Genomic DNA, 25,996 nt, shown 5'->3' on the forward strand with positions numbered 1-25,996 from the left:
GCTAATGTTGTAGGACCCAAAGCAAGATAGTCTAAAGAGTCATTCTTTTATTCAAGCTTTCTAACCCTCCCTCAGGACAGCTCTTCCCTCTCCGCCCACCCAAACACTTCTCTCCCAAAAGCACACTAAAAACTTCCTCTAGCCCGTGCTGCATCTATTTGTTTTTCTTGACCTTTCTTTTCTTTCTTTTTTTTTTCTTTTCTTTTTAAGATTTTATTCATTCATTTGACAGAGAGATAGAGAGACAGCACAACTAGGCAGAGTGGTAGGCAGAGAGAGAAGGAGAAGCAGGTTCCCTGCCAAGTAAGGAACCGGATGTGGGGCTCCTTCTAAGGACCCTGGGATCATGACCTGAGCCAAAGGCACCGCTAAACTGACTGAACCACCCACGTGCCCCTTGACCTCTTTTCTTATTGTCCAAATCTTTTCTTTTCTTTTGGGGACAAACCCTTTCTGTTTCATCATGAATATATTTAATTCTTTGGATTCTTTCCAATTTTTCTGCTTTCCCAGCATATTCTGAGCAGAACACAAACACTTGGGACCTGACCAGATAACCCTAGAATACTCCTTAGATGTTAAGGTGGAAGAGAAAAACCGAGAATATTTATGTTAATATTTGTTCATCCATCACACATGTAAGTAATCATTTTTTAAAGAATCTTTTTTAAGCCATTGGAAGGTGGAAGTTGAATAAACAGTGTTGTACCAAAGTTAATTTGTTAGTTTTGGTAGATGAACCACATTTATGGAAAATGTGAACATCAGAAGAAGCTTGTTGAAAGGCATACAAAAATCTCTGTATTATCTTTATAACTGTTCTATAAATCTAAAATAATATAAAAATAAGAAGTTTAAATATGTTAACATTTTCCATAACCATGATTCATGTATGAGATCCTTGATATACTACTATACATTGTCAATGAAAAGGGGATATAACACATGAAATTTTTTTTTTTTTTTTTTTTTTTTTTTTGGTCCAAGAATATCGTGCAACTAGAGATCCCCATAATAGACTTCAGGAAATGCTGTGCTTGGATTAAGTTTATGACACCAATGTCTCTATCTCCTCATCTGTAAACTCCAGACTCCTACATTTATTGGTCCACAGGAAACGACCGTTTGTATGAACAGAGCCTAGCTTGCTGCCTGACATGTGGCATAGTGTTCGTTTTCAGTCCAGATCCAGTCTCCACGCTGTGTTAACTAAGCCCCTTGCTCTCTAGATTTGGGTTATTTTTGCCTTATGGGAGCAACCTGAAGAGACAATAGAGCAGGAAAAAAAAAGAGTTATTTTCCTACTCCCTCCTGGGCTCATTGAGGATATTACTCACATGATTTTACAGAGTTTTGATAGTGTGTTCTCATAATGAGGGACCCAGCTCTCATTGGGCATCTCTGTCTTAGGCTTTAGGCTTTGTAAACTGCTCCAATCTCCTACCTCTTCAGGCCCAGGACAGATAAAGCTCCCTGTTTTTGCTAGCCCTGGGATGCTTCACGGTAATTCTGCAAAAACCTCTTTAAATACTACATTCATTAAATAGTCTTAATCACTGATTTTGATATTCCAGGGACCCAGATACACTCAGCAAGCCCCAAACTGAGCTCATTATCTCTCCCCAAACCTGTTTTTATTCTTAACACCATTCATTTACTTAGGTCAGATAAGACTTTAGCAATCACACTCAGCCCTAACACTTAATCGCTAGTCTAAGATAATGGAAACAGACTAAACCTGGGTATGTGACACCTGGCCTCCAATTCCAATTACAGCTGACCCTTAAACAACACAGGTTTGAACTGTATAAGTCTATTTACACGTGGATTTTTTTTAAAATAAATATACTATAGTACTGTAAATATATTTTCTCTCATGACTTTCTTAATAATATTTTTCTTTTCTCTAGTTTAAGAATACAGTAAATAATCCATATAAAATATGCCTTATCAACGGTGTGTTTATGAATCAATAGGGCTTCTAGTGAACAGTAGGTTATTGGTAGTTAAGTTTTCACAGGGTCAAGTTATACACAGATTGTCCGCCACAAGGGGAAGGGCCGGCACTGCCCCTGACCTCCGCATTGATTGAATGTCAACTGTATATCACTGTTATAGCTGTGTTCTCTTAAGCAATTTACTTGATTTTTCTGATCTTTTCTAAATTCTAAAATGATGTGAAATTGTATTCACTGCTTGGCGTTGTTTTGTGGGTTAAGGGGGATTGTTTAAAAGAAAAGGAGGATAATTTTTCCCCAGGAGCAGTAGGCTCCTGAATTGTCTCATCTCCATACCCCCAATCCACAACTCTCAGCCATCCATTCTTTCTATAGCTGAGATGGTAATCTAAAATGCAAATCTGATCATACTTCTCCTTCCTTCAATTGCTTTAGCAAGCTCATGGAGTCCATGAGGGCACGTAAAATCTTTAGCTATGTATGCAAAACTCTTCAGGATATGACCTGAAGCCTGTATTAAGAAATTATGTAGAGTTTCACATATATTGACTAATGTCATCAAGGCAATTACCTTATTATCTTCTGTAGAGACCAATTTTAAAACTGCCATAAAATTAATGATTTATTATACATATTATAGAACCTTCATGATTAAAAAATGATAATAAGGGGCAACTAATGTTTGAGTATATAACTCTGCTAGAAAATGTGCTAAGTTGGGGTGCCTGGGTGGCTCAGTTTTTTAAGCACCTGTCTTTGGCTTAGGTCATGATCTCGGGGTCCTGTGATAGAACTGCTGGTCAGGCTCCCTGCTCTGTGGGGAGTCTGTTTTTCCCACTTCTTCTGCTCCTTCCCTCTCCCCTGCTTGTGCTCCCCCCCTCTCTCATATACATAAATAAGTAAAATCTTTAATAAAAAAAGAAAATCTGCTAAATCATTATATACATTTTTTCATTCAGCTGTGGTAGCAACTTCCTAAGTTAGATAAGTAGTGAAAGTAGTTTAGTTTATATACTTTATCAAAATTTATAACTAAAGGTCAATTCCATTAAAAATTGTTGAAAGATATAAGTTTATTTCAGCACAAAACAAAGAAAAATATTATATCGGCCTAAAGTTCAATAAAATTTATTGTGTCATAGAGTTAATGGAATAAGAACTGGGGCCAAATTTCTATTTTATTATTTTATACTCTTTGCTTCTCAGGAAGCAAAAGCTCACTGAAGAGCTAAGGTGATAAAGTTCTTGGTTTAATAGAATTGTAAATAAAACATTACTAGCTCCTGTAGAACATTGTCTTTGGATGCAACCTATGGTAAGAAATAATCTTATAATAAGTTTCTTATAATGCTCCTTTCTCCTCTACACAAATCCTACCGACTCACTCTTTATGACCCAATGCAAGTCTTGTGATTTCATTGCATGGCCTTGCTTTACTCATATCTCATCTTCCTCCTAACTTTTACAGCCTTTACAACTCACTTTTGTACATCAATAAATAATGCTTCATAGTAGTATGCACTGCATTGGGGCATGTCTGGTTGCCCCAACAAGTAGACATCTCTATCCAGACCACAATCATCTATGGTAGCTATTTAATCACTATGCTAAGCCATACAGTCTTCCCTTTGCTCTTCAGGCAGTTTATTACCAACTCACCAGCCTGAAAACAATAAGCTTGAAATCTCTAGGTGGGAACAGAAAGGGACTCAAGAGACCATTCAATTTCTGGTCCCACACTTTATAGGTGAAGAAATGGAGACCCATCTCTCATAGATCATACAACCGACTAGTGTCAAAGCTGAGGTTAGAAGATGAGTCCTTGGTCTCTCTCTGGGAGATGGCATTTATGATATTATTTACAATTGCCATACTAAGTACCAGTTCTGTATTTATTCAAGAAGATGACAGGGTATATGGTATTTATTCACCTTATATTTGGCTATCTTCATACAAATTGTATACTTATCATGGTATATTAAAAGTAATTTAAGGAGGGCCTGGGTGTTTTAGTTGGTTAAGCGTCTGACTCTTGGTTTTGGCTCAGGTCATGATCAGTGGGGAGTCTGCTAGAGATTCTCTCCCCCTTTCCATCTCCCTAAGCCCCTCTCCTTGCTTGTGCTTGCTCTCTCTCTCAAATAAGTAAATAAAATTGATAAAAAAAAAATAGGTGACTTAAGGAGAAAATATATACTTAGCAAGAGATCATGTAACTTCTTCTGTCCACATATTTGTCACAATAGAAAAGTTGTGGCAATTTTACATTAAATGTCCAGTAATTCCATGTGGGTGGAAGTCTTTTATTCTCTAGAGAACAATGACAACAAAAAACATGATATTTTGGGGGGATGTCCATGTTGAATAGGGGGAAAGAAAAATAATCTTTTCTCATTATTAAAAAATAATGAGATCATATCTGGTAACTGTGCTCATACTAAGATTTTATGAAGCAGCTGTTTGGGTGATGGGGGTGGGGATTTGTTTAATCACTGAGGATTCTGTTTGAGAGCAGTGAGGGGTGAATCTTTCCTGAGAAATACAGTTCTGATAAACACTGGATGATAAAGTGTCTCTCACGCTAAAAGTAAGAATAACCTGTCATGTTAATATAACAGTTGCCATTTCATTCAGGGGAAGAACTCAATAGATCAGCTCCCTTACTGAAATAAGTGGTTAGCTGTAGTGACTCTCAGACCTTGAAGGCTTTTCACCCCCAGTGGAGTTCCCAACAGACATGGGAATTCTGTCACAAAACGTAGTACTTTTTTGAAAGAATGTGAGAATTCATATTACATTTAAGTTAGTTCCTTTTAAATTATGTCCATAATTAAATACAGATCGACAATGCCCAAAATGATTACATAAGGTGGTTATTAGGTATCTGTTTAATGTAATTGTAGCCAATTTTCCATGGCCAAATATATTCTAAAAAAATACAGTAGGAGTCAAAGGAAACAAGTGATTGAAAAACACAATGAGTCTTCATACCCAAATATCTAAAGCAATCAAAACTTCCTTATCATGTGTGAAGCATGTGATGTGGGGAAGGAGTGAAACTGAAGGAAAACAAGATACAACCTCAAGGCATGAGACAAAGAGTCCAACATAAAGCACATCAACATATCCAAGAACGAGTTGAGTGCTGTGAGAAACTCATTTTCTTTGTTTTAAGTACTATGAACACACAAATAAGCTTTTAAGGGCCTCACAGATGTGAAAGCAGTTTTACTCATAACAAGGTCCATGGTTTTTCAAAAGCTAGTGATAAAATTGCAAATTGTTTCCAATGTCCCGTGAACACACTTAATAATCCAGGCTATACATAAGCTCTACTTTTTGAAAACAAACAAACAAACAAAATGCTGAATATGTTTAAGCTCCTACATTTTGACCTGTTATATCTGCATTCCTCAAATCAAAAAGCACACTTCAGTGCCCCAAGTAAGTTCCTTTTTCTCGTAATGCCATTTTCTTGCAACTTAGTCCTAAGGAAGTTCCAGACTAAAATAGTGCATCAAGGACTGTGCATAATCAGCGTCACTAAAAACAGCTTGATTAATACTAAATATGTCCTAGTTCCTAATCAATTATGTTAATGAAGTCGTGGGCAGCACATCTGCACGCCCTGACGAAGCCCATGAGCTCAGCTCTGCCTGATAATGTGGCCTCCTCAGGAAGCTGCTCAGTGCGTGTCCACAGTGTGGAAACTCCTCTGGGAATGGAAAGGAGGTACCAGCAAAAGCCTCATAATCTTGCAATATTGTTATGTTACCCACTTAAACATCGTATTGGTTTCCAGGGTGAAATGTCAAATTAAATCACTCTTTAAATATAACAGTGGAAACCTAAGTGTCGCACTTTACAAATGACACACCCTTGTCCAAGTGACAGACCGATAGGCAAAACATTTGCTACTTGGTGTTTTATGAACCTCTAGTAGGAGATAAAATGGAGTCAAACACTTGAATAATCTATCAAAATCTGTCACAAATTGGGGAATTGGAGTTGTTTGATTTATGTCTATCTTGCAACAACAACAGAATTAGAATCCAATGAAACTTAAGGTGACACTATTATTTATAGGCTCTCCCTTGTCCTGTGAACACTGGGGCAATGAGAGAGTCACTTGTCAGTTTTGTGTCAAATTATCTCCAGTAACATAAGCTTGTACAGTCCAAATGCCAAATGAAATGTGAGGTGAGTCTGCTGTCTCCCTTTCTCTCTCTCTCTCTCTCTCCCTCAGCTGGATTCTAAAAATTTTTTCTTAATAATCTGCTTACCAGCTAGGTAAATGACATATAGTAGTTGCCAGTGATAAGATTACTCCTTTTGTTTTATTATTTTCAGGATGAGTCAGTTATATTTGAGGCCAGTTAAGACTTTAAAAAATATTTGATTCCTATCAATATCAAGCATTTATTAAAGATGATGCAAGTTGGGAATTTACACTGGTGTGAAACCATGTACAATAGATAGGCAAAATGCAAACCACTGAGCATTCAGATATTTAGACAACTCTGATTGTATGAGGTAAACATTTAAGCTGCTTTACTAATAACTAGGGTTAGAAGTTACCGAGTACTATGGACTGAATTGTGTCTCCTCCAAATCCGTATGTTGAGACCCTAACCCATGTATGATTGTATTGGAGATCTGGCCTTTAGGAAGTAATTAAGCTTAAATGAGGTGTTAAGAGTGGAACCCTGATCTCATAGAACTGTGTCATTTTAAGAGGAAGAGCTACCAGCGCTCCCTCTTCACCATGTGAACATAGTAAGAAGCAGACATCTGTAAGTCAGGAAGTGGTTTCTTTCCAGAACCCAACCATCATGGCACTCTGACCTTGGACTGTGAGAAAATAAGTTCCTGTCATTTAAGTCATCCAAACTGTGGTGTTTTGTCTTGGCAGCTCTTGCAGACCAAGACATTAAGGGTTGATCAGGAATTTAAGAAATTGTTATATCAAGAGGAAACTATCTTCACATAATTCCCACACAGAAATTGCTCCTGGAGCCAAGTGAGTAAATGGGTGAAGCAGATGCCTGGAAGTTGATGGAGACAGTATGAAGCTCCCCTTAGTCAAGAGCACCACACTTGAAGTCAATAAATAAAAAATCTCTGTGGGCCAAATAAAATGTGTCTGTAGCAGTTTGGGGCAGAGGCAAAAATTTCAAACCTTGGACTAGCCCTAGACTCTTCTTTTAATATTCAAGAGCTATTATTGATTTGGAGTCTTGGAGCAAGATTTTACATGTACTTTACATTAAATTGTGATCTCTAGCGACCAAGTGAATTCCTTTTTTGATGGATACTGATATAGAACTGACTTACCGAGGATATGGGATTTTTATTTAAAATTTGCAACTACTAATTCATTACATTTGTGTAGCTGACCAAATAAAAATATTTTACATACTATACAGTAGGTTCTTATAATCTGTAAGTATAATGTAACCTTTCCCCTCATTCCCACTAGCATTTCTCTTGCTCTCTTATAAGACTTTCTAGAATGTTAAGGTACTTGGCTTAAAAACTATTGTTCTCTCCCAGACAAACATCAGTCACAATTTCTCCATGAGTGGCATTTAAACCATTCTGAAGGACATCTAGCCAATTATAGGACATTCAGGTGACTAATACTAAAGAAAAGCATTTTTAGAAATATTCATGTCTCAGAAGACATGAAGGTAGGATCCTCAAAAGCTGCAAAAGCTGATGTCCACATAGTAATATACTAGAAAGACCCTTGGGCATAGAACTAGAAATTCAGGGCTCAAATCTCAGACCAGCTATTTACTAACTTAGCACGAATAAACTCCAAGCCTACTTTTGTTCATTGTTAATAATGTCTACGTTACAGGGTTTTGAATATCAAGTGTAAAATGCATATAAGTACAGAAAACACAGTATTCTAAGTAAATGTGAGTTGAAGAGAGCAGAGCTGCAGGTATGACTTGGTCAGGATCTGGCCAGAAAGTGCATAGAACATGCTGATGTCAGAACACGACCTAAGGAAAACATCGCCTGCCCAGCTACCCAAATTCTTCCCTGGCTACTGGTTATGTGAAACATAAATATATAGCCAAAAAGGATCATTGGGTCTGTCTTCAACTGGATAATGCATCTCTCACCAAGGCATTCAGATTAAATTTTATTTATTTATATTTAAATCATTAATTATTAAGTAAATTATGCATATATTAAAATTAAAGTACTTATTTATTTGAGTTTAACTTAATTATTTTAATTTAATTTAGATAAACTGGAGAAAAGACTATTTGTTGTTTTTTTTTTTTTTTTAAGATTTTTATTTATTTATTTGACAGAGAGAAATCACAAGTAGGCAGAGAGGCAGGCAGAGAGAGGAGGAAGCAGGCTCCCTGCTGAGCAGAAAGCCCGATGCGGGGCTCAAACCCAGGACCTGGGATCATGACCTGAGCTGAAGGCAGCGGCTTAACCCACTGAGCCACCCAGGCGCCCCAAGAAAAGACTATTTGAAACAGGCTACCAAGTTCAGGTGTCTGGTGTAAAACAACTGGCTGAATCTGTAAGGCTTTTTTATACATGGACATAAACCAAAGGTTCTCTGAATTTAACGTGTTCAAGACTTAATTGAGGACTTTGTTAAAAATAGAGATTTTTTCTTCCTCTCTGAATTGCCAAGAATCTGATTCACTGGATCTAAGCTATGGCGGGAATACGAATTTTTAACAAGCTTCATATTTGATTTTGGTGCTGGTGATCTGCAAACTACTGTTTGTGGAAAGTTGTGTTAAGTCAATAAAATGCAATAGAAAGAGAACTTCCTAAGTTCACCAATATCAAACACAATAATAAAAACTGCAGTCATTATAGTTTTATTCTCTCTGTACAATACCTCTCTGTGATAGATAATACGAGTGTCAGAATTTCACCAATAAACAGGCTGAAACTATAGTTATCACATTTAAGTTCATCCAGATAAGTAAACAGCAGAACCAGAATTGGGATCCAGGTGTGTGTGATTGCAGAGCACGGGCTATAAGTTACTATAACTGTTTTTAAAGACATAGAGTTCCCATCATCTCTCTAAGAAGCAAGAAATGATCAATAATGCCTAAGTCCCCTTCGTAAGAGAGGTTTGTAGGATACATGAAATGGACTAACTTCTCAGACATTTCTTTTTCATTATTGGATATTCATTTGGGAATGAGGTTTGGGGGATAGAAGATACACAAATTATAGAGGAGAGGACAGGTTACATATACATTATTATATCTGATATATATATAATTCCAGATAACAGCCATATAATATTTTCTTGCGTTCCATATGCCAATTTAGAATGGCCTGCTCAGTAATTCTACCCGGATGTCTCATGGGAAACTGTCATGTCCCAGTCTGTCCTGAACCCATCACCTTCCTGCTTCTCCTCCCCAGGCCCGTTTTATTTCAGTGGTTTCTTGTCTCAGTGAATGGCGTTTCTGTCTACATGGATATCTAATTCAGAAAGCTGGAGTCATTCTTCTCACTTGTTGTATCTCAGCATCTAAATTAATCAGATACTTTCACCGACTGGTTCCTTTTCCATATAGAAAAGAAAGCGGATAGATGAGACTTTCTCCATCCATTACACCAGTTTAGCTCCTGCTTTGCAACTTGGTTGGACTATTTTCTCTTCTCAGGTGTCTGTAGCCAATCTCATGTCACCTCTCTGGTCCAGCAGGCTGGCAGTCAAACTGATCTTTTTAAAATGAACCTGTCTATCCCATCCATAGGGAATTCCTTGTCTTCTATAGAAAAAATTAAAATCTCTTAGCTGAGGAGGAAATATTTACGGTTGTATATGCACAGAATCTCTCTGGAGGAAAGAACATCGGTTTCCTATAAAGAGAACTGGGGGAGTTGTTGCATAGGGCCAGGCAGAGATTTTCTATCCTATATCATTTCTGTAACTTTTAAATTTTGAACCATGTAAATGTCTCAAAAGTTTTAAAAGAAATACAAATTCCTTAGCTTGGTGAAATAGCGTGATTTTAGAGATTTGCAAAAGAAATACAAACACAATGAGAAAAAAAAGGAAGAAAGAAAGGAAAGAAGAGGAAGTTTGGATAGACCAGCATAGAAAATGTTGATAAGTGTATCTGCAGGCTGAGCATATTGTAGGCTTACCTTACTATTCAACGTTCCCTAATAAGAACTTTAAGATACAAACAAATCCAAGACTGAGCTACAAGGTACATCACAAGCTGTCTTTTGCATGCCTTTTTATGAGCTGTCCCAGACCCTCTCCATGACTTCTTCTTTCTCTCCTTGCTGAGCTACTTCTGCTCCTCTGGACCAAATGACTTTCTTTCCCGTCTCCATGCCTTTGCATATGCCAATTGTTTATTGGTAATATTCTTGCCTTCCTTGCTCATGCTTCCCTATTCTTGAGACTTTAGCTCCATAGTGACCTCTGCAGAGAAGCTTTTCCTGGAGTCCTCTTCACCTCTTCCAAGAAGAGCTATGCCCTCCTTTCTCTAAGCTTCCACAGTGCTCATTTGGGAATGGGGTCTGGGGACTTATTTTTTGGTTCTTATTACATTGTGTAATCAGTGCACCTCTTAGAAGCCAGCAACCAGGGCACCTTGTGCAAGCTGTGTGCTTTACACTCCTCTGGCTACACCCTGCCCTGGGTCTAGGAGTCTGTGGGGACAATAGGGTGTGGCCACCTGGGTTTTTTTTCTCTCTTTCACTCCAGATCCTACGACCCTGAATTTTCTTCCCTCAGACAGTTCTTTCTCTGTTGCCAGTGACTGTTTGGGCCTCCTGATAAATGAAACTTCTAGTCTCAGAGGAAGACCAAAGAACGGCTGTTTGCTAGATGGGGTTAGAATTTGCAGGGTGGTGTCCCTTTCAGGTTTGACAGAGCTGGGAGTGAGTGGAAAGGGTGCTAGGAGGGTCTGAAGGAGATCTCTATCTGTACTCTTGCAAAAACACTAATGGTGCACTGGGCTTTGATTACTTGTGTAATCTGGCTCCTCTTTAATTACTTCTAATTTTATGTCTGTAAACTGAGTCTTAGTAGGACAGGAACTATTTTTTATTATACTTTGAATCCCCAGTACTTTAGGCAATGCCTGATGTGATCTCATTGTTGGGATTTAATAAATTATAGTTGGATGAATAAGTAAAGACAAATGATTTTGAACTTCTAGCAAAATTAATTATGGTGACATTTCCCTCTTCTAATTTTGCCAGTCCTGAAGCATTGTATTTTGAAGAACTACTTACGAGTAGTAGTATTAGCTACTAATTTTATAAAGCACTTATAAACTGGTACACACACACACACACGCACGCGCACGCACACACACACACACACACACACACACACACACACACCATTTTATCCTCACACTGACTCTGTGAGGTGAGTACTATCTTGACCCATCTTATACATGATAAAACTCATGAAGAGTGAATTCAAGTAACTTCAAAAAATTTACTCAAATGATCAGAGATGAAATTCAGATTCAAACCCAGAAACACTAGCACCAGAGTCTTAAGATGCTAAATTGGTCAAGTTGTGGTAAAAGTTCAAAAATTGCAAGGCATATCCTTATCCATTTGTCTCTGTACTTTCTGCTTTGGTTTTCAGGGTATGAAGCTGGCCATCCTTCTGGAAGCTGATAGTTACCAATATAAAATCTGAAGAGGAAATTTTTGGTTTTCCAAAAAGGAACAAGTTGTAATTTCAAGAAAAGTAACCTACAGCTAAGACATACTAAAACTACTTGAGAAAATATGGATTTTGTTGTTCCTGCTGTTACTGTTTTGTTTTATTTCTCTACATTCTATTTTATCTACAATAGAGAAGACCTTAGGAAAAATAAAATACTTGCCTTCAAGAGGAGGTGATGCCGGAGTGGGTCTGGAAGCTTGTTCTGTTGGTAATAGAGGTGGTAAGGCTGGGCTTTGTCCTTTGTACACAATGTAGAAGTAGGTATTGGGGAAAAAAAAAAAAAAGGTATTAACAAATTTAATATCCATGACTAAAATAGCTAGATCTGTCTCCAACATGCATAATTCATAATCCAAAGTATAAATTCATATTATTATGCAATAAGAAAAGTGTTATTAGGTGAGATCTTTAAGTGGATACATACACAGATTCCGTTATCTTCAGACCCATTTCTGAATATATTACTTTTCATAGATGTATATACAATGTTAAATATATCTACTGGACTTCATTAATGGAAAATCTACATGCAATCAAATAAAGCAATTTATTTTCAATATGCACTTTATATTATGGAAACTAAAAATCACAGAAGCTGAGAGGACTCCTAATATAGAGAAAAATCACCATTTTTTTCATTTAACTAAAAATTTTCAAATGATATAATAGGGCAATAAAAGAAGGTTAAAATTCATGGGCCTTTTGATATTGAACAGGTACATTTTCTCCTGCCAAAATAAATGACCTGCAGTTAAGTAAATAATGGACCAAAGGGAAAATATATTCAGTTTTATAGAGTCTTGAAAGGCTCCCTCAAGTCTCTGGGCTTATTATGAACTGTATAAAAACCCACAGTCGTTTCTGAGTGCTTCATTATCCCAAGTGACTTCTTTAATTAACCAAAACCATCCAGGCCATGAACTGTAAACATTAACTAACATATGATCCCATATGAAATGCTTGCAAAATGTTTTATCATTAATTTTCGTTCCACAAACTTCTGCCCTGTGTTTCATTTAAATCCAGGAATTGACGTGGGCATGTGCACCTTCTAGAAATCTCACTGACAACTAGATATTATCAAATGTCAGCAGACCTGCCTGCTTCCTGGAAGTTTTCCTTTTTTAGAATTTGTCAAAATTAGTTTGCTCTGGCGGGTTGTGGATTAGCAAGCAGAGTATTTGGATAGGCACACACGCCACGTTCTGTACTGGTGAGAAGGGAAGCAGCCTGAGCCTTCACGCCACACAGAGGTTAGTCTCCACTCATTAGAGGATTTCCTTGTTGTTAGACCTATCTAGGGTGATTCCTGACCATGTTCAAGTATGCATAAAAGGACATCGTTTCATAACATGCAGGCCATGTCCCTAGAAATGTATCAATCCATATTATCGTCAATTTTTTTTTCCTCCCGAGAGCAAAGATGGGATAGAAACAGATTGCAACATGCAAGTTCCTCTTTCATTGCACAAAGAAAAGGTGAGGCTGGGCACTCTTAAAAGCAGTTTGATTTGCATGATTTTTCCCTAGCTAACATTTATACACTGCTCACTCTACGCCTAGAACAATCCCAATCAGTTTTGATATATTAAGTTATTTAATCTTCACAAGCTCCTTAGGATGTAGGTGTATTTTCACTTTACTGTTTGAAAACTAAAGTGAACAGGTTTTCAGGCCATTCAGCAACTAAGAAGTAGAGCTGAATTTCCATGGAGGCTCCGGATTTGAGGTGCTTAAAGCTGTTTTCAGCCAGAAAAGGGTCATCTATGACAAGGGGGTCCGTGACTGCAGGTGGGACAGATGCATGAAGCTTCCACACTGAGTCTCCACCTTCTGTGTAAGTCAAAGGGATATATACTTGTAAATATCCATTCCCAAGTCTTGCTTGAGAGCTGTTCTTGAAAAACTATTTCTACGGTGGGTTGATATATCGTAGCTTTTAAATTTAGGCATCATCTAGATTTAGAAAGGAGTTAACTAAATGACTAAAGCTTAAAATACAAGTGACCATGAATATAAATCAATTATTCCAAATACTGAGGCTTTCAAAAATATCTTCATAGAATGGTTCCTGTTCAATCTAGATAGCTTTACCCTGTCATATACTTTCATGAACAGTGATGTGGAAAATCACAATCCTTTATAGTTTTGATAAGCTTTTTAGAAATTTATTTCAAAACAAAATTCTTTCCAGGGGAATTATTCATAATTTATACTCTAATATATTTTTAGATTTTCCTGGAGGAACCATAAAGTCATTATTTTATTTTAAAAACATTTTAGTGAGCCCTTCTTATGTGCCAATACCAAAAACATTAAACTCCAGCTCTGCCTTCAAGAGGTTTCTAATACACTGACTAAAATAGACTTAGATCATGATAATAGGTCGCAATACTACAGTGTGGTGATGGGAAATAATACATACAGAGGGGATGTTGCAGAAAGACCCCTGGAGAAAATCAACTGTAACCTGTATGTAAAGACTTGACCTGGGTTTGCTGGTGATGAAATGAGGAAAGGAAGGGATTCCACACAGAGAGAATCTAGTGAAAACAAGGCATGGATGCCAAAGTATGGAAGACTCCTAAAACAAACAAACTTATGCCTTCTGCAGCAGAAAGTATAATATTTAGTCCATAACAGAAATTGTCTATACCGTAATCAACTATAGTATGCTCCCTGTGATGGCTGATTGTATCATTGTGAGGCAATGGACACAGCCGGGAAGCAGGATCAAAGAAAGAGAAAGAAAAAGCCAGAAGTCTTTTTGCCTCCATAGTGACAACTCTGTCACCTTGGCAAGGCAATTATCAGTTCAGACCAAATGTCTATTGTGGTAGGGAGCACCATAACGAATCAGATACGTCATCCTTGAGCATGACACACGACTGAAAAATCTTCTTTTATGTTCAAATAATGTCAGAGAATATTGTTGAAATCAGAGACCATTTTATGTATGAATAATATATGATAAATGATGCTAATATAATGTTATACTAATAATAGAATCTTATAATAAAGAGTGCTGTTTAGTATATAGACTATGTTTAAAGTCAAATGGTGAGAGTTTGTGTATGTGAGAGTTTCAGCTTTATCACTTACAGTCTGGATAAACTTGAAAATCTCCTAAAGTATCCAAGCCTCAGTTTAGGGCCTTTATAAAATGAGGAGAGTTTTTAGTGCTGTTATAGGGATTAAGTGATGCAGCTTCTAACGCATAGTAAATACTCAAAACACTAATTTTTTTCAATAATGAATTTATAATTTATATCCCATCTAATTACACAAGAGGACTTGAAACAGACTTTGCAGTACATAAACAAAGACATAACAACAGATAAAGTTAAACATGACAGAAAAAGAACTCATTTATAGGAAAGAAGCTTATAATTTTATTAGGAATATATTCCTTCAGAATTCCTGAGGACTGTTACTCTCTGAAGGAACAATTTAGATTGCTGAAATTTATGTTAGAACTCTAAAGGTGCCCTTCATTTTACAAACTATTACCTGAAAATCCCTCTGACATTCGAACATAGTGAATTGGCTTTATTTTTGTTTCTTGAGTGATTTGGGCTGGGTTATTTCCATAGTACCTGAATGGCATATTTGTAAGCTGCCAATATTTTGTTGTTCTGAGTTTTTTCTCACACAAGTAAATTTGATTATTTTGGTTTAGTCAAATTCCACTGGGGATAGTAGGCAGTGTGCATTCCTTCTAATGATCTAAGTTACCAATGTTTACTTCACACTGCTAGAAATGATGAGTGGAATTACTCAGAATCTCAAGTCAAGCAGGAGGCTAGGAGCTGAATTCAGATAACATGAGGTTAAAAAACAACGCACTGTACTAAAATTTAATTCAACTGGCTTCTTTATCAAAGGATATTCCCCACAACATTTCTATACAGCTAAAGCCTATCCCCTAAATCTTGAAACAAATGTTGAGGAGATGTTTTCCTCTAATGCCTGATAGATATTTAATTCTTAAGGCCACTATTACATTCTCCTGGAGATACTGAGTACATCCAGAAGATCATAAACTCTTCGAAAGGCCTCTGTATTGCCAACAATGAATGGTGACAGATTCTGGGATAGAGAAGGTGTCATTTTAATAAGTGGCCATGGAGTTAAAATTCACTTACATTTTTAAAAAATACACTGTATAACATAATTACAGATTCTTATTCATTCTTGCAGTTTCATAAAAATCAGTTGTGACTCTATGACTAACAAGGAAGTGGGGAGATCTGAATTTAGTAGGAAAATGATGGTTAAATTTGCTAAAGCAATAATATTAGTTATATGCATTGCACAATGTTCTTAGACTGAGTATTTTTATAACATGTGGAATACCATTTTTAAAGTTTGGAATTGAACAAATAGTAAAATTAAATATGGTTTTATATCTTAGTCTGAGACATGTGATTGTGCTAATGCCCTTTATTAAAATAGGGACATTTTGATCTTCGAGTCTCCTTACTGAGTGTCTTTCCCTTGCCATGTAGTTTTGGGAGGGGGATCTGAAGGATTGGGGTGTCAACCATTCCTCCCTTTCCCCACCCCATCTGTTAAAACAAAAATTTTAGACCTTTTGTATAATAATCCCAGGTTTGTGAATTTGCCCATGAAATGAGGCCCTCAGCAGTAAAGAACCACCTGAAAAAGTTCAGGAGTTCGTATGAGGTGGGTGGATCAAGGAGGTGTTTACTCCAATATAGGTATCTTTATACCTGCCACTCATGAACTGCTAAATTCTGCAGAGCTACTTTGCCTCCCTTGTATTTGGTCTTGTGGAGGGGGTACTCAGGAAACAGGCAATTATCACTTAACTTAGGTCTCAGTTGTTTCAAGGACTTAGAGAACAATCATCTCTGTTCCAGCTGGGTTTTTGTGAGTATTCAGGGGCATCATAGCACAAATGAAATCACTGGGGGAGCACAGTGAAAAGACATAGACCCTGCTGTTAAGGAGCATAGTATGGCAGAGATGGAGGGAGACAGGCAAAACACAAGCAAGGCAGATAATTCCCGATCTCAGGAATGTAGGGATATCAAAACAGAGTGGTGAATCAGACAATGCCTTGGGGAAAGAGATCATGCTAAAGTGGACAGAAAAGGAAGAGCAGGGCTACCGTGAAACTGGATTTCGCTAACCTATGGAGCTTTGTGCAGATTAGAAAAATTCATGCTTTTTGAGCGCATGTGGACCATCACAGCAAGGTTTGGCCAGGAAAACCTACTTAGTGCAAAATTAAGAGACAGCTCTTTCCTGGGCAGTCGCAGCTCCAGGCCAGGGCCTGCTGTCTTAGGGTAGGGGAATCAGAATGGGGGGTCTATGTGTAAGCATACAAATTATACAAATGCATAATATAGGAAGTGGCCCTGCCTCCAAGGGGAACACACTGCAGCTCTGACTTGAATACAATGGAGTAAACTTCAGGAAGATCTCTGATAAAAGGCTTCTTGACATGATAAAGCAAGACAAAAAACCTAAGCTAGGGACCAGGCTGCCTTGCTTAAAGGTCATTGGTGATGGAGAACAGAGACAAGCTCCTATCAGAGTCTTCTAGGCTGTTCTGGTGAGTTTGGATTTGTCCTAAGGGCAATGGTAAGCTTTTGGGGGGCTTTAACAAGGCATGTAGGTTTTTAAAAGATTACTGACTGTTACATGAACAAAAACAACGTAGAGAAAAGGATATGACAGGCAGCAAGAGATCAGGAGGAGACTATTGAAATAACTCAAGTGAGGAAGTGACGTGGGTTTGGATTAATTGGGTTGAGGTTCTATCATTTATGCAACTAGTATTTATTGAACGCCTACTGAGTACCAGGCACTTTCTTTGGATATGGAGTTATAGCAGTGAACAATAGGGACAACATCACCCATTTTGTGGAGCTGAGATTCTAGTGGACAGGCAAAAAAATACTAAATAACTAAGTAAGATACAAATAAGTATCCTATCAAAAATGTATCAATAAAGAGTAATAAGGTGCTATTCTGAGTAGTGGATGGTGTTTTTTTAATATATGATCAATGAAAAACACAAAAGCTGTAAGTAAGTGGGTGGATTCAGAGTACATTTTGACATAAACCCAACCGGACTATTAAATGAATTTAAGGTAGGAAGTGAGGGAAAGAAATCATTTCACTTGAGCTTCTGGGAACAAGTAAGAACCTCCAGATAAGGGCAAAGAATTTTCCATTTACCCAGCTAGGTGCTGTTTATGGACTAACTGCTTAGTCATTGTTGTCACTTGGATTATATAGTTTTCAGTTTTGCCAGAGGTCTTGTGTAGAGGACACTGAAGTAGAAGCCATAGTTACTTTATTGGGTCATTCCAATCATATATCTCATTGGTAATTAATTATCAAAGTTTTTTTATGATTTTAGAAAAGTTTTGAGCAATGGATTATCTAGTATAAATTGGCTACACAACACTACTATAAGGGTTTTAAAACACCAAAAGCTTCAACTTTTTAGATCAAAGAACCTCCTTCAGGCCAAAATGTTTCTACTGGAAAGGTTTCTTTGCATCCTGATAAAAAGCTTCCCTAATATTTCCATGTGTTATATATTTGCATATTCACTTTGATGGAAAGCATGGAATAGTAGCCAAATGCATATTTCATACATTCTTTTGATTAAAAATGATAAAGGTAATATAAGTGTTTTTTCCTCTTCATCTCCAATTTATGAAGTAGAAATGATTTTCCATGGAACAGTCAACTAAAGAAAGGAAATAAGATTGATTCAAGATCATATCACTGTTCTATTTATCCTTATACCTTGATTATGATGGAATACTTGATGTTTGGGACCTAATGAAAACAGAGGCACAGAAGCATGATCATAGAATTTTGGAGTGTAGGAGAGACCTTTGAAATCAACTATTCCAACACCCTGGTTTTTCGGATGGAAAAAAATGGTCCCTGGAAGTGTAAATAGCTTAACAAAATCATGCATTGAGAGGAGATCTAATTTAAGATTAAGGTTTTTTTCCCACTCCTTTTATTTTTTCTATTTATTTACTATCTATTCAGAAGGCTAAGATAAATGTCAATTATCTCATCTATTATCATCAATGATTCATAACCCTTGAAAGATCTGTAAGTATTTATTTCATACTATGAAGAGTTTTATAGTTTTCTTCAGTGGTCATGCTATGTTTAAGCTTAATTAGATGCTGAATTGACCTCAGGGGCCCATCAAAAAGACTCAATACTTAAATCAATCTTTTTGGTAACCTGACCTCATTTCCACAATTCTAGATAGACTTTCAAAGTAAGAGGCTTTCAGAATTTTCAGAATTACTGTTTCCTCACTTTTCTTAATTCTTTTAATTATCCAAACCATAAGTCTTTGAAATCCACAGCAAATCATATTTGCAAGCAAAGTCAACCAAGGGGCAGAGAGTAAAGAAGGAAGAAGGAGACAGAAGGGTAAAATGAATTATATGTTTTTCTTTTAGTGCAAAGGTCAAAGCTGGGAGGGAAAAAGATTAATGAGGCAAGTTAGATGGACTGCAGTCTCAATGAGAAGAAATAAAAACTTAGAATGCACTCGCGCACTTAGAATGCAAATATCTTACTTGCTATCTAATCAAATATCTCTGGGATTGTAAATTCTCAGTGATGAAACTTCCTAGAACTGGGCTTATTCTGGTAATTCCTCAGAATCTGGCTGTATTATCACCTCCCTTGGTTCTCTTCTATGCACGCCCCTTCCAGCTCTACACATTCCCAGAGCAGCCAGGATGCACTTTACCCTCTGATCCTCAAGGCTTATTGTTTGTTTATTTACAAGTTTGGGCTTTTCTTCCTTCCCATCGCCCTACCCCATTTTTTTCTAATCTTCACTAGACTTTGAGCAACTTAAGGACAAAATCTAGAACAGCAATATATACTTGGGAAGGGAAAATGAATAAAGGAGAAAAATGAATGACTAACTGAATGAGTGAATCAATAATGTCACTAAATGCTACTCTCTCACACTCTTTCTAGAATGTTTGCATATGAACAGACTGAAGAATAGCTTTTTTAGTTCTTGATTGAGTGCAAAATACTTCCAACAAAATAATGAAATTTTATTTATTTATCTACCTGTTTATTTATAAGTCAATCATAGTTCCAGACCAAAGTATTTTCTTTCTGTGAGAATCTTTACCTATTTATGAATGGAACAACAATCTTTCCGTGAAAGTGATACATTAATGTGTTTAACTATGGCTCGTGAGAAAAAGTGAGCTAAAGCCCAAAGATGAGGAAATGTAGCTTCATTAAGTATTTCAGTCAAGAAATACTACTTGCAATATATTCTGAATATCTGCAGGTCCCCTTAAGTGGAAAGAAGACTATATAGATTATCCATTGAGGTATTTTTCAGCCCAAATATCTCTGTACCAATAGATGTAACCATTTTAGTGCCAAACATTGAGGTCTAAAGTTGAACAACTTGTTAAATTCACCCAAGCGACTTAGAAATAGGACCCACGTATGCAGATTGTCTGTGCTGCTCTTTGCCCAGAAACATGTCGTCTTTGTGTTTTGCATTTATTTTAGAAATAGTATAGAGAGAAAGAATGAGTAAAATATATAACAACATTTAGAATAATAGTAAGTGCTAAATAATTTAAATTAATTATGGGCAATTATGTTGTTATAGTATATGTTGTCAATGATATCATTTTATAACAATTTAAAAACATCTTAAATGCAGTCCTCTGTCTTATAATAAAGTGATATTATAATGGACATTTTAAGTCTTATTCGTTTGAAACGACTGAAAGTACAAATAATATACGTTTTTGACCATTGGCTATGTTAACTCAATATTCAAAGTTATAATGAATTCAAGTTAGGTCTCTGAGATGCTATTTTCCAATGTCAAAAATATCTAACATTCTTTACCAAAATGGGGATGCCTACTTTCTAAGGTGTTGAGTAGTTGGAGAAGCTATAGAATAAAAATGGGCTCACCTTACTAGAAATCAACTTTTAGCACTATTGTTTATAGTAACTAACATATGGAAACTGTCCAACTATCCATCAATAGATGAATGGATAGAGAAAATATGATATATGTATATACTGGAACTGGAATCTATTTATCTATCCATCTATCACCTATAGAAATAGAATGGAATATTATTCAGTCATAAAAAGAAGAAAATTCTGCCATTTGCAGCAATGTGGACCGACCTGGAGGCTGTTATGCTAAGTGGAATAAACCATACAGAGAAAGACAATACCATATGATCTCACATATGCAATCTAAACTTATAGAATTTATAGATACAGAGAACAAATTGGTGGTTGCCAGAGGTGGAGGGGTTGGAGGGTGGGTGAAAGGAGGGAGGTAAACCTAAAGGTACAAGCTTCTACTTATAAAATAAATAAGTCCCAGGAATGTTACATAGAGCATGGTGACTATAATATTGCCTATAAATTGCTAAGAGATTAGATCTTAAGTGTTTGCATCATAAGAAAAAGAATTGTAACTATGTGAGAAAATGGATGTTAACTTATTGTGGTAATCATTTCACAATATATACACAGAGCAAATCATCATGTTATATACTTAAAATTAATATAATATGTCAATTATCTCATGAAAACTGAAAAAATATTTAAAAGATCTGAATAAACTATTTGCTTAGTTAATTAAAAAAATCAACTTTTTTCCATGGTAATTATTTAAAATGTGGTATTTATGTGTGAATTTTAAAAACATAATTGATAAGAACTAAAAATGCATAGTTTTCAAGATAAATTACAAAATCTCAATAATAACTCTCATAAAATCTCAATTTTGAGTTAAAATCAAATTGAGTTAAAATCCCAGGTTTCATTTACATCACTAGGCATGACCTTCCTCCCTCACATATTAACATACGAACAAATAATGGGCTATTATTCATTTAATTTAACTGGACATTGTTGTTAATACAAAAGAATCAGTTCTAATAAGGTTATTGTTTACCAACCAGGTAATCATAACATGGCCTGTATCTAAATATGAGTACATTTAACGTGTCATAGCTCTCAAGTCTAAGTGTAATACTTCTGGCTTTATATTCAGTATTATTTTTCAGAGATCGAACACAATTTAGAGATTTACTCAAAGATGGAAAATCAAGTCACACCAAATTATTGATCATTGGGAATATGAGTAACCAGAAAAATGGGGAAATAAGAGAAAAGATGGCTCCCAAGACAAAATCATTACACTTACAGATCGTATTAAAATAATTTACAAGTAGAATAACCAATTCACTTCTTAAGAGATAGGAGGCTTGACATAGATAGATAAACTATCTAAACAGGAAGAACAAATAATGGCTCCTTCTGTCTCCTGTCTTTTCTGGTTGTTTGACTTTAGGATTCTACCAAAGAGGTTATTGACAGAAAGCAGCTGGTACAGTTGATTGCTAAATCAATTCCTAAACTGCTCGAATCTGTTGTTTTCATTCTTGATAACTTAAGGACCCACCAACAACCTTAGAAATAAGTTTATTCTATGTTCTCCTCCATCTCAATTTGCAGTCATTCTAACCATTAAGAATAAAATATGCCTAAAAATCTAATCATGGAGCTGCATGATATTTTATCGGGCCTGTGGCCAGCTTAACAGAACCCCAGGAAATTTAAAAATAAACCATATCAAGATTCCTTCAGTAATTTTGGTGACAAGCCATTTGTGCTCTTAGGTGTGAAGTCACAGTGCCCTCTGCCTGGGGTTTCCAAACCAGATTCCTTTCACTGACCAAACAATAAAGACATATAAAAGTTACCAGCAGATCGTTTGCTTTCTTTGGCAGTTGTACTGAGAACATTTAGGAGTGCATGTCAAATTTGCATTATATGAGAAAAGACATTGTGAGTTTTTCTTAAATTATAACTCTTAGAAAACAGAATGAAGGGGGGGGAAAAAAAAAGAAGACCTAACAGGCAGTGACGCCCATTTTAAAATATATTTACAATTCTCCTGTTGCTCCAAGTTTTGATGAGAACTCAACGAGATGATCCATGTCCAGAGTTTAACACAACCCCTGGCCTGGCATAACATTAGGATTTGGCATTTCCATTGTCTTCATCAATATTGTCATCATCATCATCTCTGATCATCCTAAAAAATCCTTAAAGGGTAGGTAGCTGCAGGAAAGTATAAGTATGACTGAGCTTTTCTTCGACTCTAGGTAAGCCATGTTAACCAAGGCTCTTTGTAATTTTCCTTTCTCCATATCCTCAAATGCAGAGAGCTACTTTTTTTAAGCTATTGCATGGCATTTGAAAAAAAACAAACAACGAACAAACAGTGTTGTTTTTCTTTTATGCAGGGATCTCATTCATATAAAATAAAATCAATTTGGCACTTTTCAACCAGCCTGTTTAGCTATTTCCACATCACACAAGACTTGCCAAAAGGAAGGGATGTTGTGACTGTTCTACCCTTTTCCTCCACTTGTGGGAAATCTTCTTTCTTCTCCTTCTCCTTCTCCTTCTCCTTCCTCTTCCTCTTCCTCTTCTTCTTCCTCTTCCTCTTCCTCTTCTTCTTCTTCTTCTTCTTCTTCTTCTTCTTCTTCCTCTTCTTCATTTTTGTTTGTTTGTTTGTTTTGATTAATTGTCTCTGACACATGCAAATATTCCATGTTCACAAACAATTCGAAGAGATGTGAAAAGCTTGAGGACAAATCATAGAGCCAATTAAAAAAAGACCTTCTGGTTTTGGAATTTATCTCAGAAGGAGACAAAGGATTTGTCGTTTTGTTTTAGCAGAGAATTCTCTACTGGGTGCTTTAAAAAAGACAATAAAACTCCACACCTTTTCAACTACAGGCGTATAACATAAACTTAAATTTATTTCAATACTTGCACTTGATAGATAAAGGATAAATGATAAATGGTAACATGTTAATAATTACTGTTTAATAGGCTTTAACACCCAATTAAATTCACAAATATATTCTCCCTTGAATGACACATTTGGAAGTCATCCAACTTCCCTTCCTGTTTTAAATTGTTTATAATTGATACTATTTTGTCATTTAAAACAACACACACTGCTTATCCAGTGACTGCCAGGAGACTGTTTATAATTATACAAAAAAGTAATATTCCTCTGGGAGAAAATCATCATTAATATAATCCCATCATGAATAATGGAAAATGGAGGCCATTTACTTCTTATGCAACTGTTTTATAAGAGAGTATTAAATCATCAGGTTGTTTTTTATAGCATGTTTCAATATGACAGTATTGACCCTTTTTCTATATCTATTTTCTTTCATTCTCTGTATGAGATTCTAATTGTTACAAATGAGTCTTAGCCACTAAACACACGCTCATTACCTAAACACTGTGGATGGTTACAATAGAAAGTGATTTGTAGGTGATGGTATTTCTTTCAGAAAAGCTCCATGTCAACCGTGAAGCAGAAATACTGAATAAAATAGAGTAGGGGGATTTAAGAGGTGTAATATAAATAATTAAGTATGAATGACAAAGGATACACACTAAGGGATAATGGGGTCTAATTTGAAAGGATGCCCAGGCATGTAGAAGCCATCCATATGGTGAGCTATTACTTTGTTCAGTTGCTACCCTGTATTGACTTCGTACTTGGTATTGTTAATTAAAAGTACATATAACTATATGACTATTCTACCCCTTTGAGAGTGATAAAGTCGACTACCTAAATAAAAATAAGTAATAAACTCATTATAAGCAATTGATAATAAAAATCACAATGAGGCTGTAGGTAAGCATTGAACAAATACCAAGACTACACTGTTAGGAAGCCTATCCTAAACTCTGTGGCACTCTCCTCTTTAGACATTTATATTGAGTATAATCTGCTGATATGATTTCATACTTAATTGGTATCTTCTCCCACTTTTCTCCCCTAGCTGTTTTGTACTGTTCATTGCTTTCCTTGTAATAATCTGACTAGATTGTTATCTCCTTCTGCTTTGAAACTCATGTTATGACCACTATTATTGAGTATATACCATGGATTTAGTAACTGTTGGGAGATTGATTAATAGGATGACTTTGAGCATATCAACGGGGATATTGATGAGTATATAAATAGGCAAAATATATTATCTTCAAATGTGGTATAATTATTACTACTATGTGGTAAGAACAGTACTATTTTGTCTTAACATAGATTATTTTAGAAAACCCAAATATAAAATATACCAGAGTCTACAAGAGCAGTCATAGGACTGATTCGAAAATGCTGAGCAACTGTTGAACATCAAAATGTTGAAACTGGGGCGCCTGGGTGGCTCAGTGGTTTAAGCCGCTGCCTTCGGCTCAGGTCATGATCTCAGGGTCCTGGGATCGAGTCCCACATCGGGCTCTCTGCTCAGCAGGGAGCCTGCTTCCCTCCGTCTCTCTGCCTGCCTCTCTTTCTACTTGTGATCTCTCTCTGTCAAATAAATAAATAAAATCTTTAAAAAAAAAAATGTTGAAACTGGTAGCATTAGTGTGACTATTGCAAAATTCGTCATCGTCTTTATCTTGCACAAACATCCTAGTACAAGAAAAACAAGCTATGGATGAGGAATATTTGTCCATCATCTCAGTCTCTCTGAAAGCAGTTGTATTGAGCTTCAGAGTTCACAATTAATTATACCAAAATAGGTATGGGGCATACTTATTATTTCCATGTTTAAATTAAGGCTTGCTTTAGAAAAGTGATGAGCACTACATATTCATTTGAATGGTTAGAAAGTCACAGATTCTCCATTCTTTGCCTACTAGGCCACCCAAGTGAACCTTAGAATAGCAGGGGGGGAATATATTCACATAATTACTGAAATGCTTTTTTAATCTTCACTCTTGCATATGAACTGACAGAAAAGATTATTATAAGACATGACACATTAATAAATAACACCTAATTAGTTTGATAATTCTTTGATTAAGCCTTAATTTCCCTTGCTTTTCATGCAGCAATTCAAATGACTCTGTATTATTTGTTCCTTTTTCAGACTATTTTAGAACATGCTTTGAATAGTCTCAGTAGGTTACCTGGGGAGGGATGTATTTTTGTCTGACAGCAGGTCCATGCCTTTAACAGTGACAAGGCTAGACCAAAACGATACTTGAATCAAAGTTTCCTCACAGCATAGATAATTCCTCTAAATTCTAGCCCCGTATTCAAAAGGGTAAGAAAGATATGAGAAATGAGAATGTGAGAAAAATGAAGCAGGCCTTCATTTGGTTCTCTTTAAACGGACACAGAGAAATGAAGTCATATGACTTGGTATTAAGAGGACAGCAGTCTTTTTATTTACTAGCTTTCTCTCAAAACCTAGAGCCC

General features: G+C 36.2%; 1 protein-coding gene and 2 long non-coding RNA genes across 6 annotated transcripts in view; 2 read left to right on the top strand and 1 right to left on the bottom strand.

Annotated features, from left to right (window-relative positions):
* The window catches only part of LOC125102961 (triadin-like), a 225,679-nt gene that overhangs the window by 64,383 nt on the left and 135,300 nt on the right, over window positions 1-25,996 (bottom strand). For all 3 annotated transcript variants that reach the window (XM_047734647.1, XM_047734649.1, XM_047734648.1), the window contains one exon: window positions 11,825-11,902. In XM_047734647.1, coding sequence (XP_047590603.1) covers window positions 11,825-11,902 — 78 coding nt within the window. The remainder of the gene's footprint in view (window positions 1-11,824; window positions 11,903-25,996) is intronic.
* The window catches only part of LOC125102963 (uncharacterized), a 47,878-nt gene that overhangs the window by 8,545 nt on the left and 13,337 nt on the right, over window positions 1-25,996 (top strand). For both annotated transcript variants that reach the window (XR_007128244.1, XR_007128245.1), the window contains exon 3: window positions 25,665-25,841. This is a non-coding gene — a long non-coding RNA (uncharacterized LOC125102963). The remainder of the gene's footprint in view (window positions 1-25,664; window positions 25,842-25,996) is intronic.
* On the top strand, window positions 534-8,239 carry LOC125102964 (uncharacterized). The gene is made up of 3 exons (XR_007128246.1): window positions 534-638; window positions 6,868-6,975; window positions 8,216-8,239. It is a non-coding gene; the product is annotated as an uncharacterized LOC125102964 (long non-coding RNA).

The sequence above is a fragment of the Lutra lutra genome, chromosome 6 (assembly GCF_902655055.1).
Source record: "Lutra lutra chromosome 6, mLutLut1.2, whole genome shotgun sequence".
Taxonomy (NCBI): Eukaryota; Metazoa; Chordata; class Mammalia; order Carnivora; family Mustelidae; genus Lutra; species Lutra lutra.